Below are 21,757 nucleotides of genomic sequence, written 5' to 3'. Positions count from 1 at the left end.
AATATATGGTCTTGGATTTGTGTATGGGAATTAATGTAATACTTATAAGTGAAAATAAAACATTCAACAATCTTAAGTTAAAACACAAAAATAATAATAAGAAAGAAACATACTAGCCTCAGAAAGAAAAAAAAAATTCATTCATTCTGTGGAACAATATTGTGGCCTAATATATGTACACATGTAGTCTGAGAAAAATAGCAGGGAAATAAAAAACCTGAAGAAATAAATGGCACATACATTCCAAACTTTACATAAAATACCAAACCACAGACTTAAAAAGATAAATGAACCAAGTAAGATAAGCAATAAAACCCACAAGGTAAATCATAACCAAGTTGAAACTCAATAATAAAGAGAACGTTCTAAAAGCAGAGAAAATACCATGAACAGAGGAACAACAAAATTGACTTGTCAGTAATAATGCAAACTGACAATGATTATTACCTTTAATGTATCAGACAAAATCCTAAAATTTTATGTCCACAAAAAGTATTCTTTGAACACAGAGGCAAAATAAAAATTTCAGGAAAGTAAAACCTGACACACTAAACCCAACCATATTATTAATTTTGTAAAAGGCAAATGTTCTCACAGACTGATTTCAAGGAAGAAATTGCATTTTGTGGGGAAAAGGAAAGCAAGAGCGAACAATATGCCATCTTTAAGAAACACTGAATGTTAAAATAGATGAAAAGCATAGGATAGAAAAAATATGATAACATCAATCATAAGAAAGGTGATGTAGCTACCTAAATTAGCATCAGACAAAGTTAACTTCAAGGCAAATGATATTATAAGAAGGGGAATATTCCATAAGGTTAAAAAATATTCCATCAGTGAAAAAAAGCAATTGAAAATGAGTATATAACTAATAACAGAGTTTCAAATATGTGAAACAAAAACTGATAGACGGAAAAAGGCTGTAAACATTCATAATCATAGTAGCTGATTTCAATACTTCATCTCTCAATAAATCACAGAACAATTAGATAAAAAAGCAATAATGATACAGAATTCTTTTAACACTTCTAGTGACCTTCAGTTAATTGTTACTAATAGACACTATATTCAACGGTAATAGAACACAAACTCTTTTAAAGAGTACATGAAACATTCATTGAGAAAGGCCATATGCTGGACAATTAAACAAGTCTTGACAAGTTTAAGAGGAATGAAATTAAGTAGAACATGTTTTTCAACCACAACAGAATTTGATAAGAAACCAATTTTGCAATAATGATGATAATAAAAGCGAATTGGAGGGGCTGGGATTGTGGCTCAGCGTAGAAAGCTTGCCTAGCAAGCATGGGGCCCTGGGTTCGATCCTCAGCACCACATAAAAATAAATGAATGGAATAAAGGCATTGTGTCCAACTACAACTTAAAAAATAAACATTTTTTTTTTTTAAAAAAAGCAAATTGGAAATTTCACATAGTAAGTAATTACACAGCACCTTTTTATATAACCAATGAATCACAAGGAAATAACAAGGAAAAATCAGAAAATATTCTGAAATAAATAATAGTGAAAATTCAATATAAAAATTTGGGACATGCGAAAGCAGTGTTTTGGGAGAAATTTATATCATTTGCTGATATTAGACAAGGAAAAAAATTAAAACTAAATGAATTCAAAGAGAGCATTAACCAGTAATGTACATATTATATAAATCATGATTGAGTAAATGCAGAAGGATTTGTTCTAGAGTACCTGCATTATGTGAAAAGCAGGGACAAGTACTAACTTAATAAATTAGAAAGGATTAAAATTTTAATCTCTGTGTATCCAATGAGTACAAAAAAATGTGCATTAATATCTAATTAATAGGGGCTGGGGTTGTGGCTCAGTGGTAGAGTGCTTGCCTCGCACATGTGAGGTCCTGGGTTCGAACCTCAGCACCACATAAAAATAAATAAACAATAAAGGTATTGTGTCCATGTATAACTTAAAAAAAATAAAAATTAAAAAAATTAAAAATATATCTAATTAATAGGCTAACTGGATGATAAACAATACTGAGTCAAATTAAGTTGAAAAAAATAAGAGGAAGGGGGAAAAAGAATAGAAAAGACAGACAAATTAGGAACATGGTAAATTAAAGCAAAATATGAGAATTACATTAAAATGAAATAACTACACTAAATAAACAAAGTTTTTCATACTAGAAAAAAAATCAAAGCACAAATATATGTTGTTTACAAAAATTCAGGTAAAATATAAGGTTATGAAAGGCTTTAAGTAAAATATAAACTTTATAAACACCAACCTGAAAGCTGATATACCTATACTAAATCAAAACATAAATTGTGAAGGCAAGAAGACACTTCCCGATAAGTTAGACTGACCAGAAAGATACAACAAATACGAGAGAACTAAATAATACAATATAACAGAACTGTACAGAATCATCACATCCACAGTCAAAACAAGCATTTTAACATACCTTTTTTACATAAATGAAGGAACTAACAGAAAATGACAGCATTATTACAGCAATATGAACATTATAACTAATACTGTTGGCCTGAAATATCAAAATCTGCATAAAAAGACTTCAGAACATATATTCTTTTCAAATACATGTAGTATAAAATCTGATCAATGCTAAATTAAAATAATAAAGAGTGAAAACATTTCAATAACCTAATTATAAGAGCACAGTCTCAACACAGTGAAATTGAGAAATGAGTAAGAATAAACTTGAATAACTTTATATATTTCTGGAAATCAAGAAAATCCCTTTTTTGAGAGAGAGAGAGAAAGAAAATGACAACACAATGCCTTTATTTTTATGTGGTGCTGAGAATCGAACCAGGGTCCTGCCCCCAGGTGAACACTCTACTGCTGAGCCACAATTCCAGCCCCAAGAAAATTCCTTTTGAAAAGGGGAAATACTGGGGAATGATATTGGCCAAATTATGTTGTTATATTGTATGCAGATCCCAATATGCAACAACAACAAAAAAATCCCACCATTATGTACAACAATATTAGAACAATTTTTTAAAAAAAAGAGACTCAGAAAATTCCTTTCTAGGGCTGGGGATGTGGCTCAAGTGGTAGCGCGCTTGCCTGGCATGTGTGCAGCCCGGGTTCGATCCTCAGCACCACAAACAAAGATGTTGTGTCCGCCGAAAACTAAAAAATAAATATTAAAAAATTCTCTCTCTTAAAAAAAAAAAAAAAGAGAGAGACCCTAACTCCAAATAAAATATATTAAAAAAAAAAAGAAAATTCCTTTCTAAATAACTCATTTATCAAACAGGAAGTAATAATAAAAATGAGAAGACATCTTAAATTGAGTTGTAATAAAAATATGACATATCAAAATTGCTAGTATAAAGACAAAACTGAACTTGGAGGGAATTTTCTGCAGAGAAAATGTAAAAAGCAGAGACAAGTACTAAGTTGATAAATTAGCAAGGATTCAAATTCTAATCTCTGCGTAACCAATGAGTACAGAAAAAATGTGCATAAGTATCTGAAGTTAGAAATATATATGTTATATTAGGAAAAAATCATGCAAGCATCAGCGTAATAAATGGAAAAAGTGAAACAAATTAAAAGAAAATAGCACACAGAAAGATAAATAAAGAGTAGAAATTAATGAAAACATATACAACAATGGTGAACATATAAATTTTAATATATTTGTGTGTTCTTGATTTAATGTGATTAATGATATAATGGCAGCCCCCTGTTCCCACGAGGAGTGCACATATAAACAAAAATTTTGTGCAACTTAAAATTTCATCACCAATTTTCTAGAGTTAAGAAAAATATGTATCTCTATAATCAAAGGGCTTAGTTTTGATGGGTTGGGTGAGAACAGGAGATATGACCTTGGGTCAGTTTATGAAGTGGGGAATTAAAATGCAACACCATATGATGGTGAAACATATGAATATCTAATACTCAAAAAAAAGGGAGACAAAAATGGTTGACTAAAGATTTGGTTAAAATCAATACCAGGATTAAAAACTATATCTGAAATTGTTTACCACTAGCCTACTCCTCAACCTTCATGAGTTTGGTTTTACTGCCTGAGGCACTGGAAACTCAATGAAGCTAGCAATAGAATCATTCTAAACCAGTATTTTCTTCCTTTAAATGATGGGCAAATGCAACCAGTAGTGGAAGAATAAATTTTCAATCTAGTCTGTACAAAAATTCCAAAGAAAAACTTCTGTTGAAATTTGTAACATCATAAAATATAAGGAAATATATAAATTAATGAATAAATTGAGCTATAAGAGATCAAAATATCAGAATTCTCAGGTATATTTGTATTTAATTGTATTTAATTAAATATTTATAAAAATATTTACATGTATTATATTTACATTTGTACTTGTTACATAAATTCTTTATATATAAATTTTATTAAATTATAAATTTTAAAAAAATATATTAATACATATACAAAATTATTTAAATCATTAAAAAAAACCCAAAAAGGACAAATTTAACAAAGGCCAAAGAGAACGTGTAGAAACAAAAACTTAACAAATGGATCAAGTAGAATAGTAGATACAACTGAAAATAATTATTTGGAGTGAAAAACAAGCCAAGGATTTTACCAGTTAAAGAGACAGACTATATGAATGAAAGGTTAAGAGAGGTGGAGGATAGAATAAGCTCAACTTCGGAATTCCAGAAGTAAAGAAAATCTACACCCTGTTATTTGGTTGCAAACTACCAAAGAAACAGAAGAGCCAAAATTAACAAAAAGATAAATAAGAACGTAAAAACAACAGAATAACTGCCCCCCAAAAAAGCTAGAATAAGGTTTAAATACAAAGATAAATTTTTCTATTAAGGTATCTCCACTGAAAGACCAAATTGAGGATGTGCTATACTGTGGAAAGAATACACACTGAAGGGAGATGATATATTCAACAAAGAATGGAGATAAAAAAAAATTAGATGAAAAGGTCTGTTTTCTGGAATAATAAATTACATAGAGGTATAAAAATACCTTATGAGCAATGGGCTATGAATAACAATAGGAAAAATGAATTTTTTCTCCAAACAGAAAACAAATTTTCACTGAAGTTTCAACAGTAAGAATTTTTAATTCCAACACTAAAAGTCTGGTACTTTAAAAATCTTAACATGGGCAAACAGAACAATGGGAAAGAAAAGTCCTAGAAACAGACCCATATATATCTGATCAGCAAATTTATGACAAAGGTGACATTGCAACAGAGTGAAGAAAACTTTTCAACAAATGATGCAGATTCCTGGGTTGCCATGAGAAGAAAATTTTTGACTCTTATGTCACACACACACCAAACCGCATACAAATTGTGTGAAAAGTAGGTCAGAAAACAAAACATTGTATTCTTGACTTCAGGGTAGGAAAAATTTTGTTAACAGGACACAAAAAATTACTAAAAGAATTTGATGAGTTGATATGTTAATCAGCTTTTCACTGCTGTGATCAAATTATCTAACAAGAACAACTAAGTAGAGGAAAACGTCATTTTTGCTCACAATTTCAGAGGTCTCAGTTCATAGTCAGTTGACTCCATTATTCTGGGCCCAGGACTTGGCAGAAGAAAGATACTTAGCTTATGGTAGAAGCAGAGACAGAAAGGACAGAAAGTGGAAGGGACACTAAGGAAGATGAATTGTTTCAGGGCATGCCTCTAGTGACCCACCTTCAATAACCATGCCCCACCTGCTACGATACTACCCAGTTAGTCCATTTCAGCCCGGATATGCTGAATAGGTCACAGCTTTCATAACCATTTAACCTCTGAATATTCCTTTATTAATTCAAGAGCTTTAGGAGAATATCTCATATCCAAACCATAACTACATTAAGAATTGATGTTCATCAAAAGAACCTTTCAAGAACAAAATCCAGGGGCTGGGGATGTGGCTCAAGCAAGAGCACCCTCGCCTGGCATGCACGCGGCCCGGGTTCCATCCTCAGCACCACATACAAACAAAGATGTGTGTCCGCTGAAAACTAAAAAATAAATATTAAAAAAAAAATTCTCTCTCTTTTAAAAAAATAAATAAAAATAAAAAAAGATATAAGATACTATAAGAAGATATTTCCAATACATACATCTTAAAAGTAACTTTTACCAAAAACATAACAAGGCCAGGCCCAGTAGTGCATGTCTGTAATCCCTGAGGTTCAGGAGGCTGAGGCAGGAGAATCGAAAGTTGAAAGCCAGTCTCAACAAAAACAAGGCTCTAAGCAACTCAGTGAGACCCTGTCTCTAAATAAAATACAAAATTGGAATGTGGATGTGGCTCAGTAGTTGAGTGCCCCTGAGTTCAATCGCCGGTACCAAACAAACAAAACCCCATAAAAACATAAAAAGACCACAAGTCAGTAAGACTGACAATCTTAAAAGAAAATTGGGTAAAATACAGGTACCGACCAAAAGAAGCTACCAAAATAACAAAGTTATTTTATATTCCACTATTCATTGGGGGTGGGGTGGGGGATGGTTATTAAAACCAAGATGCATTAACCTATATATCCACTTGAATGTTAAAATGAAAGAGCCCAACAATACCAGATAACTAGTAACAAGAAGCAACCGGAACTCTGATTTACTGCAGTTAAGACATAAGACAAATACTCTGAAAATGTGTTTGGCAATATCTACTAATACTGAATATATGCATACCCTAATACCTAGCAATTATACTCTTAATACCCAACACAGATGCATGCAAACATTTACCAAAATACATGACTAGCAGAATTTTTTGTTTCTAAACTGGAAATAACTCAATTCTTACTGCTTTCTGAATTTAAAGTTGAACGGACAAAATACTGTATATTCATGCAATGTAATAATATATTACAATAGAGAAGAATTAAGTGTAAATGCTTGTAACAACATGAATGAATCTTTCACAAGTATAAGGCTGACAAAAGATAAACAGTTTGAGGGAATATGAGAAGGAAGGATGGTTAACAGTTGAGGGACTGGAAGAAGAAGAGAATGAAATAGGGCAGAAGCAGGGGCACTGCAGAGGTACTTGTGTTTCCTCATGTGGGTAATAGTTACACTAGAATTTTCATTTTTGTAAACATTTATTGAGGTGTATACTTAACATACTTTTCCAAGTATGGGTTAAAATTTAATAAAAAATTTTACTGAAAGGAGTCAGGGGAAAATGATTAAAGAAAAAAAATTCCAATGTCTACTAGGCATAATTTCAATAAATACAAAAACATGATTAATACATTTTGACATTAATCAGAATTTTGTCAACGGCATGTTCTTATCTACAACAGGCATATTTGTATGCTACTACTTTCCCTTCTGCTTACCAGCGTCCTTCCACACAAGCATACTTCCATCCCTCAAACTAGATTTGTTTTTACCTCATAACATTTGCATCTGCTACTTCCTTGGCCTGATAAGCTCTCCCTCCAGAAGTTGGTCCCCTATTGTCACTTAAATTTACCAAATATCATCAGATTTTTTATTTCCTGAGAGAAACATTTGTTGGCCACAATATTTAATGTTGCATATACCCCATGTCTTACAACTGTATCACATTATTCTGCTTTATTTTCTTCACAATACTTGCAAAATTCTCAACCTACATTGTTTAATTTTATTGTCTGTCTTTCAGAACTTAAAAGAAATTCAGTGGGGGTGCAGGGACCTTGTTTCTCCTGTGTCTGGAAAAACTGTAGTAGATATAAAATGCTTAGTAAATATTTGCCAAATAAAGAAATTATGTAAAATTTATGTGCAAAATTATGTAAAAGACAATCAATTAAGTAAAACAGTTCAATTTTTTTTTTCTTTTCCTTTTTGGTACCAGGAATTGAATTCACAGGCGCTTAACCAACTGAGCACATCCTCAGCCCTTGTTATTTTTTATTTTGAGACAGAGTCTCACTAAGTTGCTCAGGCTTGCTAAACTGCTGAGGCTGGTTTTGAACTTGCAATCCGCCTGCCTCAGTCTCCCAAGCTGCTAGGATTACAGGTGAGTGTTACCATACCGGGCTCATCCCATTTTTCTCTGAAATGAAGAGGTTTAAAACTATTAATCAGACATTTTTTTTTTATCAGATATCAGATAAATATCAGAAACTGCAATTGATTATACAATACTTTATGAAGCACTAGGCCTACCTATTTTGGGGTGCAATTGCATTTAACATAATAACATGAGAGGTAATTATAAAATTTAATTAATATGGTATATTTTTATTAAAATGTTTTAATATCTTCAACTTTGGAATTTCATTTCTTGGAATTCATTCTGAGAAAAAACTACATACTTATAGATTTGACTGTAGGTATTTTGAACCTAGCGAGGTCATAATAATTACCTAAATTTCTGAAAATATAGATTATTTACACGAACTGTTAAATATCTGTAATATAAAATAAGTGGTTATTAAGATGTTAAAGATTAATAATAAGAAGGAAAGGTCATAATATAAGTGAAAGGACAAGATGACTTGCTTAGCACATGTAAGGTCCTAGGTTCTATCCCTAGGTCCAATGTGCGCACGCATACTCACGCCCACACACAAGCATACGTTTGAAATACAATTTTATTTTTTAACTATTATATATATGAAAATACCTGATAAATGCACATAAAACAGTTTTTATATCTGGATGCCTGTAATTAATGATGGGTTTTCAAGTTTTGACTTTTGTTATAAATTCTAGCTTTTCCACAATGTACATCCATTACTTTTATAAAACTAAGAATCAATCTTGTTCTTTTGTCCTCCATTATTTATTAAATATTATCAGCTCATTAAAATCAAATTCATGTATATTATATCTCTGAAGAAAGACTGTAGATTCCTATATTGCTTTAAATACTTTATATAATGGAATGGTTTTGTTAAAAACAAATGAACAAAAAAAACCCAAAACTTTTGTAAAAAGAAAGATTGTAAAGAAGACTATTAAGTTGTTTCATATCTAGTCCATATTAACTTTCAACTCTTTACTGAAAAGTAAAGAAATATTTTATATAACATTTAAACAAATTCAGAATGTATTTATATAAAAATTATTGATATAAACCAATGGTGTTGAGTGTCTATAACCCTCTAATTTAATATCTTCTTAGCTAAAGAAAAAAATAATATTATAAAATTATAAACGAAAAATGCCTCAGTGGTAATATTAGTTAAGAATCAAATGTGTAAGGATTTTGTGACAATTTAAACATCAGATGTCTACTAATAAAATCATGCAAGGCTCATTAAAGGCTCAAAAATATCTTGATGCATTATTTCTAATGATAATTTATAGCACTTCAGACTGCTGAAGAAGTCGAAGTTTCTGATTAGTAAAACCTTATCACATACAACTGGCAATATTTTTTTTTAAAAAACCTTAAAGCTTCTTGTTTATAATATAATTCACCTAATGCAATTGAGGTTTTTGAAATTTTATAATACATTGTAATAGCTGGACATAAATTCTGATTTCACATTTCTTTAGATAATACTCCAGCAGAAAAATCTTACAATTGGCTGACAGATTCTGTTTCTTAAAAGAAATCTCTTTTAACTCAAATTTGTACAATATTTCAATAAAAGGTTTTATTGCAAATGATTTCATATTTAAGTTATTAGTCCATATATGTTGTATATCATGGTGTTTGGGGTCCACTTTTAAGAAACAATGTAGACAGGCTTAAAACTTTTAGCTAAAGAAATAACAAAAATTGAAAGTTGTCAAACTAAAAAGCTATTCATATATCAATGTTAAAGAAAAGGAAATGTGCTTACATAATAGTGTTTAATGTCCATGTTCTATTATTAAAATGTGACAGAATGTACACATAGCGGGTTAGTAAAAGAGGCATCCCATGTGTTACTTGAAAGCCAGGAAAATTAGACAAATGTAAATTAGAAAACAAATGTCCAATTCTTTTTGTAATTTCTTATCTGAAGTTCACAGGTTTTGTTTTTTTTTTTTTTCCCAAAAATATATTGCCAGATATTTTCCCATATATTAACACCTACTCATCTTTTAGAGTCATATGTCTTCTTGAGAACTTCATTACAGATCTGGATTTTCATTTCTTCCTGAACTGCACAGTCAAATGTATATAAAAATAAAACTTCCTGAAACATTCTCAAAATTCCAGTTAGGAATGAAGTAATTTAAATATTTATTGCTACTGATGCAGATTTAGCATCATCAGAAATCAACAAAAAATGTAAATAATAAATTCACTGGCTATCCTAAAAGATTATCTACTCAACTTAATCACAACTCTAAAGAGGTATGTTTATAATTTGCTAAAGATAAAAGCATGTAGTATCAAGTACATCAAATGAACCATTTGATCCACTATTTTCTTGGCTACATAGAACTCAATGGCTAACATTTTAATTTATGTTTATTACCTTAACAAAGTCTCTATCAGTCTTCTCTTTCCATTCTTCTCCAAATACAGTAGAAAAGGATCCTAAAGCTAAAATAATAAATAGTGCATTTAATAAAATGTATTAAAATTTTTATTTCTTAATATTACATAAGTTATTAAAGGAGTAAAACTAAAAGTTTTAATATATCTTGTGCACTAGAAATTGTTTCATAGTAAATGACAGAAGTAATGATTACTAGTGGATTATAATGATAATCTTTTAAAATATAAATTTTCTTAAAATTATATAATCCCCCTCCAAAATGTGTCCCTACAAACTGAAAATACACAACTTGAACTGGGGATATAGCTCAGTGCTAGAGCACTCTCCTAGCATTCATGAGGTTCTGGGTTCCATCCCAGACATTAAAAAAAACAACAAAAAAACAACAACACAAATAAAACTCATTTTCAAAACATAAACAGTGAAGAAAAGAAATGAAGATTACTGTAATACTGTGTGTTAGTTTCCATTTGTAGAGAAGAAAAATCTTAAGAAGTCAAAAAGATGCTATTGCTATTAGATTGCCAAACTGTCGTAATTAAAATTTTTCATATTAATTTCAGAAATAATTGTGTAATTCCAATTTCAAAATTATAGAGCAGGAAATTCTTTGTAAATAACTCTATAAATGAAACCTCCGTTCAGGAAAATTCCCCAAAGAGAATTATTTTTGAAATGTAAAACAGTTTTAAGTATAGAGTATCTTCATGAAGTCCCCATGTACTGTGGAATGCTACACGTTTTATGCTGTTGGAATGACAGAAACATCCCCTAAATAGAATTTGCAAAATTATTAGTGTTTTAGATTGCTACAATGCATGATTATTTAGTCTTTTAGAAAACTTAAAAAAAAAAATACAACTCCAAATTCAAGAAGATAAACAAACAGTCTGAAAACTATCATGCCTTAGCGTACCAAAATTGATAAGATTACTTCTAGCCTATACAGAATTGATTATTCACATGTAGTTGTATTCAATGACCAAAATAGAAAGACTTCATTAAAATTACTGATTTGAGAGTATATATTTTCTGAAAGCTTCATTTGGAGGGGGTGGGCGGATGGTCGGTACCAAGGATTGAACTCAGGGGCACTCAACCACTGAACCACTTCCCCGGCCCTATTTTATATTTTATTTAGAGACAGAGTCTTACTAAATTGCTTAGTGCCTTGCTGTTGGTAAGGCTGGCTTTGAAGTAGAAATCCTACTGCCTCAGTCTCCAGAGCCACTGGGATTACAGGCATACGCCATTGCGAATGGCGTGAAAGGTTCATTTAAAATTTTCTAAGAAATGTGAAACAATTTCCAATTCCACTCTATATCAAATGTTGAAGTTATATTTGAAAGATCAAAATAATATTATCAGTAATCAAACATTTTTAAAGTGAGATAAAAATCAAACAAATTTAGATCTTCAAAGCCATAAGAGAAACTGAGAAGTAATGATCTTTGTTTCTCCCCTGGGTAACCAAGAATAGTTTCAGGTAGAGTAAAAAAACAATTTTATTTTTGCTTAAGTTAAAATTTTTTCATATAATATAAGTACAGGGTAAATTTCAAAGAATCCTACTTAGAGATCCCAAATAAAATTATGTTTCAAAGTACACTACTTGAACCTAATCAAATATCAGAAAAATGAATTCATGTGCAAAAATGTTGCTATTTGAAGATAAAAGCAAAAAACAGGAACCATTAAAATGCTATCACAAGTTCTCTCACAGACTATGTCTACGGTGCTATGTATATAGCTTTCTATAAGATAAAAAATAATTTCTTCTAGATTTTAATTTTATCTGAATTTTCTAAGAACCGATCTCAACTCAGGAAACCCATACATTACTCCAAGCAAAAACTGGGTTTTTACATCAAAAGCTATAATGAGATTAATTTACTATTCAAACTTTTAAGATTTAAAAACCTAAAATATTCATCTTAAATAATGTATTTTTAAGTAATAAGAACAAATAAGGAATGCTATTATATTGACAAAGTATTTTTCTCCTTAAAATCTTAAAAAAAAATCCTTAACATCTCTACAGAATAATAACTTAATACATTCAGCTTAAAACTTACTGTCATCAAACACCCCAGCATTAGCAAGTAATAAAGTGATGATTTTAGGGTCTTTTTCAAGTTGCATGACGTGCTTGCTTTCATTGGATAGGAGAGTGCATACATTAATAGCAAAGTCCACTTCATTTGGGAGTCCAGATAACAGTGAAAGCACCAATTTATTATAATCATTTGGCGAATTAAAGTCCATAGATAGCCCATAACTTTGCCGCAGATAATCTAACAAAGAAAAGAAAAAAAAAAGAAAACACCTTAAGTATAGTGAGGATTACGGTTAGTATCTTCTGAAGCAGGACAGAGCTTTCTCTCCCTCCCTCTTTTTTTTTTTTCCTTAATAACATGAAAACTGATTAGAAGTTGAAAGTATTCAACTTTCTGAACTTAGGTTTGCAAATTACAAAAACTACAGTCTTGAAAAAGTATAAAACACAAAAATGTGCTTATCACCTTTCTTGGACATCATGGTCAAAGTAGTATTGTATGATTAATTTATATAACCTATACTTTTACTCTTGCAGTTATATTTGAAATTTATGTTTATTTCAAAGAACCATTCTAATTTATTGAGATATAGTTAACAATTGTAAAAGTCATCCTTTTCAGTTTTAGAATTCTGTGAGTTTTGGCAAATACATAGTCTTTTAATTGCAAACATAGTTAAAATATAAAGCACTTCTGTCACTAAAAAATTATATTATGCTCCTTTGCAGTCAGTCCCACCGTTTATTCCAATGTACTCCTAATCCTATATTCTGTGTGATTTTATTTAATTTCAAATGCTAAATAAATGAAATCATACAACATGTCATCTTTATGTCCGGTTTATTTCATTTAGCAAAATGGTTTGAGATCATGTCTATGATGATGCATGAATCAGTTACACATTTTTTTTAAACATAGTTTGCTTATCAATTTCCTATTTCAGTACATTTGAGTTGTTTCTGGATTTTAGCACCTAAAAATACAGTTGCTGTATACATGCACATACAGATTTCATTCCTATTGGAAAAATATCATAAGTGGTATGGCTGAGTTATACAAAAAATGTATGCTTAACTTTCTAAGAAACAGAAATTGTTTACAAAGTGGCTTACATTTTGCATTTCCACCAGCAATGTACAGAGAGTTCTCCTTGCTTCCTTTTCTTGCTAGCGTGTAATATTGTAGGTTTTAAATATTTTGAATACACATCATTTATCTAATATTTTATAAATATTTTCTCTGAGGAAATATTCATTTTCGTAAGAGAAATTTTAATTTTGATGAAAGTAAACTTAAAAATTTTTACTTTCATGGTTCATTTTTTTTTAATCCTAAGAAATTCATGCCTGACACAATGTAACTAAGATTTGCCTAAAACACTCACTTACACTAACTTTTAAATGGGGCAGCTTAGGCTTTGGCAGCTATGTCCTAAGACAAACACACTACATATATTTTGCAAATAAAGCCATAACTAGTATAAAGAAGCAAAGAAACAAAAATTGGAAAACTTCCATATGAAACATTTCAGAAATATCTGATTTTGAAGATTTTTTTTAAAAAAACCCACACTCTAAATAAGATGAAAATAAAAATGTTGTTGTAATATGCCATATAAAAAATGAGAAAGAATTTCTTCATTTCCTAACACAGACTTGTAAAAACCTCTTCAGTTCTAAAATATTCTAGAATGCCTCTAATAACATAATGAAGAAGTGTCATGACAGTTACAAATGACTATGACACAGATCCTTTCAATATTTAAGGTTGGAAAATAAGAACATATTCTTTATTTTTATGATCTTGATAAATGAAATTTCAATAATATATGGAGAAAAAGTAACAAAACATCTAAGAACATAGGAGTAGATTTCAATTTCCATATTATAACCGGTAATTGATAATGAGAAGACAAGTCTTAGCAATAATCTTTAAATTTCACATAGCTTTCATAAAAATCTCTTGTATAAAAATAAAGTTGCAACTCATATTCAATGTCTGTGATAGTCCCAAAGTTTGAATATGATCTTAGAATTGCTCTATTTACTACCAATGACAGATAATCAATACATCTTTACCTGAGTGACTTTGCTAAACATACACACACACACACACACACACACACACACACACAGAGAGACACATACACACACCATCTTTTAATTATATTAGGCTTGGCAAAGATTCTTAATACAATGTACAAAAAATATTTATAAGATTTAGCTGGATGCAATGGCATGCACCTGTATTCCTAGCTACTGGGGAGTCTGAGGCTGGATCATCACCTGAGCCCAGGAGTTCAAGGTTCATAGCAAGACTGGATCTCAAATTAAAAAAAGAAAGAGAAAGATTTTGAGACCCCTTTCCATCCCCAAGGAGATATGATCAAACTACTATAATTTTAAATTCAGAATGGGACTGGAAGTTTTTATTTTCAACATTCTTGATTTAAAGTTTATATAAATGGATCATTGCTCACAAGCCTAATTTGCGGCAATCACTTCTCTTTATGTTCAGCTTAGAGGAAAGGAGAAGGGTTGCTCAGTGCTGTTTATGTCCATTGCAGGAATTCTACAATACGTTCTATTGATACTGGCAGTGACTACTGTAGTCCAAACATCTGCTAGAATATCAAACATTTAAAGAAAAATATTTACACAAAAACAACTGGTAAGAAATTTAAAACTTCCTATATTAAATTTTTCCAAATTTAATACCAAGTATGCAAAAGGACAGGGTGTTTGGCTGCCTTTTAAAAATATGATAGAGTTGGATTACATGATTACTACAATCCTGACAAACTCTAAAATTCTAGAATACCATAAATTTCAATGAGTTGTTATTTGTCAATTTTGCCTTTCACAATTTTTCTATAATAACATTGCAAATTTCTATAATGATATAACCAAAAAAAATTGTTTGTGTGTTGCTAGGAATCCAACCCAGGGCCTCATGCATGCTAGGAAAGTGTTCTATTACTTAGCTATATCTCCAGTGCTAAACATTTTTCTTAAACATGCTTTTTTGTTTTTTCGTTCTGGGGATTAAACACAGGGACTAAAGGTGCTATCACTAAGCTACATCCCTAGTCCCTTTATATTTTAGACAGTTTGGCTAAGTTGCCCAGGCTGGACACAAACTTTCTTTCCTTTTTTTGTGCCTTGCGCTTTGAACTCAGAATCTTCCTGCCTCAGCCTACCAAGCCGCTGGGATTACAGGCATGCGCTACAGTGCCTAGCTGGTCTCAAACTTTCAATCCCCCTGTTTCAGCCGCCAGAGTTGCTGGATTAAAAGCATGTACCACTGCACCTGGTTCTAAATGCCCTAGGTAACTCCATTTAGGTGATTATTTAGAATATACACACCACATACATATACAAAGAAAACCTATAAAATTTGCTCTGTTTTCCTTAATGATACTTGAAAACAATCATTAGTGAAAAATATATACTGATAATCATGAAATCTGTAGAACACCATCATGATGCTGTGGCATTTTTGAGAAAAACAAAATTAAATTCATAAATATGATTATTAAATACCACCTCTTTTAAGTTTGAATTTGATATTCTATAATTTTTATGATTCCCAGTGTTTTCCTTCCTCTATGAATCCTTAACCCTGATTTTATCAAACACAATACATGTTATACAATTGTTCAGATTTTTCTTTAAAACAACAAAGACATATCAAAGCATTTAAAAAAGAAGTTGTTAAAATTACAGAACTTGTACATAAATGTGTTTCATCATGAACTTCTGTAATACCAAAAATATTTTATATATATCTTAAAGTAAATCAGTTTTAATTAGGGGAGGGGAGGCAGAAAACAGATCCAGTAAAAAAAAAAAAAAGTTTTTAAACAAGACCAAAGGGAGAAAAGGGTTGGTTTAAAACACTATAGATAGTAGGAGACACCAAACTCAATTTAAGCTACAAAGATGAACAGCAATACTGTTACTGTAATATAGAATATCATACAGTTATAAATAATCTTAAAGGTCATTAGTACAATGTCTCTTTCAATGCTGGAATACCCTCTATAATACCCTTGAATCAGAATCATTGGCTCTTTTAGGAACAAAGAACATATCACATAACAAATCACCTCATTCTATCACTTGTAACTATGAGCAAGCTTGTCTATGTGGTGACTTAAAATGTTCTCCTTTAATCTTGGTTCTTTCAGTAATAACTACTAATTAAAAACAAAGCGATGTTTGTTTGCACTTCCTGCTCCTACCTCATTTCAATTATTTAAAAAAGCATCAGATGAAGACTCTTCTAATGAAAATCAGAGATTTTAAGTGTGTAAGAATATGGAGTCAAATTCAATATGAAAGAAACTTTGAAAACAAGACAATGTAAAAATAAAACAAAAGAGATGATGATACCGACACAAATGAGACAGCTTAAATAGACAGCTATAAAGACTGCCATCAGTACCAATGAATAATAACTATTTAGAATAACTACAATTCTGTAAAGAATATAACTTTGAAAAAGAAATAGCTTCTGTTTTTTTTTTTGTTTGTTTGTTTGTTTAGGCCAAATGCTGTTGACAAAGAAACAGATGCACCTTAACTGCCTAAATCTTTCTTCCTAGTCGTCATCATCAGTCCTAATCCCCAGATCCATTAAAAATGGGAACCCCCTTCAACAGTATTCAGAAATATTTATCAGACTCTTGAACTGCTTATTTCCAATTTGAGTTCAGCCCTTTTTAACTACAGATTTTTCTATAAATGGTACAAGGTGACTTAAGTAAAATATTATTCCTCATGGCAGGAAAGTAATAGAATAACTGGAAACATTTGTTGGGAATTACTGAATTGTAGAAAATCTAGTAAACCCTATATGAAAATTCTTGGCTTCCCTAATCTTAAATGGACCTTCCACATCTTGTTTTAGTTCAGTATAAACTAATAACCAACCAATAAGAAACAAAAATGTTTACAATAAGGAAGAAACTGTACTTGAAAGTGTAAGTGATTTTTTTACTTTTAAAAATTCCTGCAACTAAAATTCTTGAAGAACCTTTGAGAAAGGGCCTTGATAATAACTAGATAAGATTCTTTGAAAGGTGTAATACTTCAACACCTAGTGTTTCCAAGTGAAAAGTAATGGTCTAACTCATTGAATAATGTCTGTTTTCCTAGTTCAAAGCTGTGGAACTATGCCCTTTTAATTTCTAGTGATATTTACCTGACACACTGTGTTGCTGGTAATTGTAGGAAGATGGAATTGCACCAATAGGAAGCTGTGGCTTTGGATTGCCTGGTGGTACCTCATCATCATCCTCCCCAAAATGATGAACTTTCTCGTACTTTTCTAGATAACTGGAATAGAAAAACAGCACAGCAAAGATTTAAAAACAGATTTGTGTCTTTTTAAAACTCCTACCATATATATCTGTTTACCTTTTCTGGGTGTCCAAAACTATTAATAATAAAGTACCACAAATTTCTTATATTAGTGGAACAGTAACCTCAGTTTATCAGTAATAATTGCAGATAAAGTCAATGCAATTCTTACAGTTTTTGCTTTCAGAAGAGCAGACCACTATTCAATTAAAATTATAAAAGTAAGTAGAGATTATCAAAGAACAACTATTTATGGATGAATAGCACTATATTGTTTGTTTTAAGTTATTTTTGGTCACTGGAAAAACCAAGTGAAAATTAAAAGATTCCCTAATTCTAGACTATCCAATATCACTTACCAGAGATAACCACAAGTTCATATACAACTGTCAACATATTTTCTGTGAATATTTTCATGTAATATATTTTAGAGATCCAAGTATGTCCATACATACTGTACTACTTCATTCTTTTTAATAGCTATATAGTATTTTATTCTACTAATACACAATAATCTAGTTCATGATACATTTAGGTTATCTTAAGTTTCGTATAAATCACATGCAATAAGCTTAATCTGCTCATTTAAAATGAATATTTTCTCTTCATAGACACCGGATATGATAGGATGGCATGGACAAATCCCCACCAAAAAGTAATGTTCCTAAGAAATTCTGACCAATTTAAAAGATAGTTCTTGTATCCTCTACTATATCATCATTACTGGATATGACCAATCCTAATACTAATTAGAATTAAATTTTCAAATTCATAATCTAAATTGTCACTACCAGTTCAAAATAATATTCCCAAATAAGATTTTAAAATGAGGACACAATTAGTCAAACCATGTCAAGCACAAAATTGTATTCTAAGATACCTGCTACTATAGTTCACAAGAAGTTAAACTGATTTATATACTGACTTAAATTGACCATAGAAAAATTCTATGTGCGATTATTTTAAGGATCAATCATTCTACCATTTGTGATCCAGAAAGATGCTAAGTTCATTGGCAAATTTTTTAAAAGCCCTACAGTTACCCACCCTTTGCTGTTGGGGAGACAGGTAATAGAGGAAAGAATGTCAATGGACATATGAAGAAGTACTATCTTGTTTTTATAATCAGAACTTAGTTTTTAAGGCAGAAGGAATGAAAGCTATAATTTTATACAAATAAAAAAACTAATGACTTGGAAAATCATAACTACTACTCATTTTTCCTTCCCAGTTTTTAAAAGCAAAATAATTTATATTCTCAAATCTGAAAAGGAATTAAACTGTCCCTTCCCATTTCTTCCCAGTCCATTCTTTCCTTGTTTTCCATGTAAGCTCAATTGAATCAGAGAACTCTATACCAGCAGGCAGCTTGCTTATAGCTAACAAATGCAACCCTGTTCTTCACTACTACAGAGTGGCAGTGTAACACCGCCAAGACAATATGAACAAATAGAACCTCTGAGCATTCACTCAGAAAGGGATGCACCTGCACACATTTCTATCTGATCCAGAGGCTGTCCCCAGCAGAGGTTACAATTAAAAACAAACAAACAAACAAAAAAGAAAAAAAAGACAAAAGAGGGGCAGTTTATACTTAGTATAAACCAACAATGAACTTAAATGGGTAAATGACTCAAGTCTTTTAAAAATTATTATTAGGGAAGATATTATAGAAAGAAGGGTATATATAAATTTAGACATAAAAGCAAACTGGAAAATAGCTGCTCAACCATTATGTAACATTTTTTTTCTGAAATTAAAAGATAGTTTCACATGAAATCACTTGGTCATATTGAGTGTATTCTAGATGGTATGGTCTTTTAGAATTGACAACTCATGGAGGAATGGTTAAACACAGACTAAAGATAAATAATCTTTATGAAATAATCAAATGAAAGAAGAGATTTCAAAATTTTTAAATCAAAATCTTACAACTAAATAGTGTGTTTAAGATGCTTTTTCAAAAAAAAGACACTCTTTGCAAACTTCTTGCTCATGAATGCAAAAACCAGATTTAAAATTTTTATGTTTTTTATTGCAGTAAGAAGAAAAAACACCATTACTAGTAAATACTAATAAACTTTTCTTTCCTCCTAGAATACCCAAAATGGAATGTAAGCAATATGCAGAACAGACACCAAAGTACTATATACTATCATACATAAAAATCCTCATAATGCAATTTTTTTAAAGGATAATTTTTTTAATATTTATTTTCGGCAGACACAACATCTTTGTTTGTATGTGGTGCTGAGGATTGAAGCCGGGCCGCACGCATGCCAGGCAAGCGGGCTACCGCTTGAGCCACATCCCCAGCCCATAATGCAATTTTTCAGAAGACTTTGTTGAAAAACATGACTTCTGGTCTCTTGGGACATTCTAACAATATTCCTCCAAACAAACCTTTGTACAGGTCCAGACTCTGGAAATTTAGATTTAGGCCAATTGTTACAATTTTTGAAAATATTTCTCTTGTTTGAGGGTCAGTACTTATTCTCATTGCCATCATTACATATTTTCTACTGAGATGCAAAACAGGTTTTGGTGTCCAGCTCAGATCTCGTCTCTCTAAATAAATAAGCACAGTCTTTTATTTTTATTTTTTGAAGAGTTTTGCTTCTAAAAATTAAAAGGTATTAACAGGCCAGAGAACACAGCTAAAATACAAATTTATATTTCAAAATACGTCTTCTGATTTAATTTCTTAGCATGACCTTTCGCTTACACACCAACAGATCTACTCTGTTCACTCATTAAACTACAGATGTGAGACTACACATTTCTTCATCTTTTTTCTTGAAGTCAATGACATTATTTTGAACAGGAAACATATTAATCAAAGTGTTTACTGAACTCCTACTGTTAATCTTCCTAGTATATTACATAATTAACTCAACTGGTAAAATATTAGAATCCAGATAGCAATAATCCTCTCATCAGACAAAGAAAACTAAATTCAGTATTAGGAATAGTTTCAGGAAGGATGAACGACATCTTCTTCCTATACTCTATGCCTACTTCTTTTCTGACTTAGAGAAAGGTGGCAAACATAAAAAGGTAGTATATAATACAGAAGTGAATGACACTGTTCAATTAAAAAACTTAAGTGTGCTGGGTTTGGTGATACACACCTATAATCCCAGGACCTCAGAACTGAAACAGGAGGATCGAAAGTTCAAGGCCAGCCTTGGCAACTTAGAAAGGTTGGCTCAAATTTTTTAAAAATTAAAAAGGAATGAAGGAATGAAGGAATGAAGGAATGAAGGAAGGAAGGAAGGAAGGAAGGAAGAAAGGAATGAATCAAACACTTGGAAAATTAAAAATAACATTATGTAAATTCTAAATCTATATACAAAAAAAGAGAGATTAGCATGAAAGTACCTATCAGCAGATATCAAATCATGATCAATCTTGTTTCATCTTGTTTCAACTAATCCTTTCCAAGATTATTTTAAAACAATTCTCAGCATAAAATTTCATCTACATTCTTGTAGTAGGATTCTGAGAATTAAAAACACTAATAACCACTACCAATCAATAAAACTATTGATAATTGTTGGATCAAGGGGGAAAATTAAATGTGTATTGTGAAAACACTTCCATGTGAAAACCTTTTGAAACATTACAGGAAAAGATAACAGGACTCATATTTAGCTCTCCCCTTAAATCCAATTGAAATGAACTTTTAAGAGCAAATATAATGTCTAAATTGGAAACTTTTAGAAATTCTGGTACATTTAAACAACAGAAAATGATCTATAAAGCTAACTTGCAAAACACTTTTTGAAAGTACTAGTGTAGTCTACTGGAATGTGGAAGAAATCCTAGATCAAATCACATTATAGAGAAAGTTCAATTTATATTTCTTTTAGCCACCAAAAAGCTAGAAAATGTGAGTGTGTTTCATAAGGGGCCAAATGACAACTATTTGGGG

At 30.9% G+C, this 21,757-nt stretch overlaps 1 protein-coding gene across 1 annotated transcript in view; it reads right to left on the bottom strand.

Moving 5' to 3' along the window:
• Positions 1 to 21,757, bottom strand: part of Arid2 (AT-rich interaction domain 2) — a 176,771-nt gene that overhangs the window by 56,856 nt on the left and 98,158 nt on the right. Inside the window, exons 4-6 of the mRNA XM_076854349.1 lie at positions 17,666 to 17,799; positions 12,479 to 12,697; positions 10,380 to 10,447 (exon numbers count right to left, since the gene is read on the bottom strand). Of these exons, the coding sequence (XP_076710464.1) occupies positions 10,380 to 10,447; positions 12,479 to 12,697; positions 17,666 to 17,799 (421 nt within the window). The remainder of the gene's footprint in view (positions 1 to 10,379; positions 10,448 to 12,478; positions 12,698 to 17,665; positions 17,800 to 21,757) is intronic.

This window comes from Callospermophilus lateralis, chromosome 4 (genome assembly GCF_048772815.1).
Source record: "Callospermophilus lateralis isolate mCalLat2 chromosome 4, mCalLat2.hap1, whole genome shotgun sequence".
Taxonomy (NCBI): domain Eukaryota; kingdom Metazoa; phylum Chordata; class Mammalia; order Rodentia; family Sciuridae; genus Callospermophilus; species Callospermophilus lateralis.
Note: the sequence above shows the minus strand (reverse complement) of the source record. Positions and strands in the feature narration are given on the sequence as shown.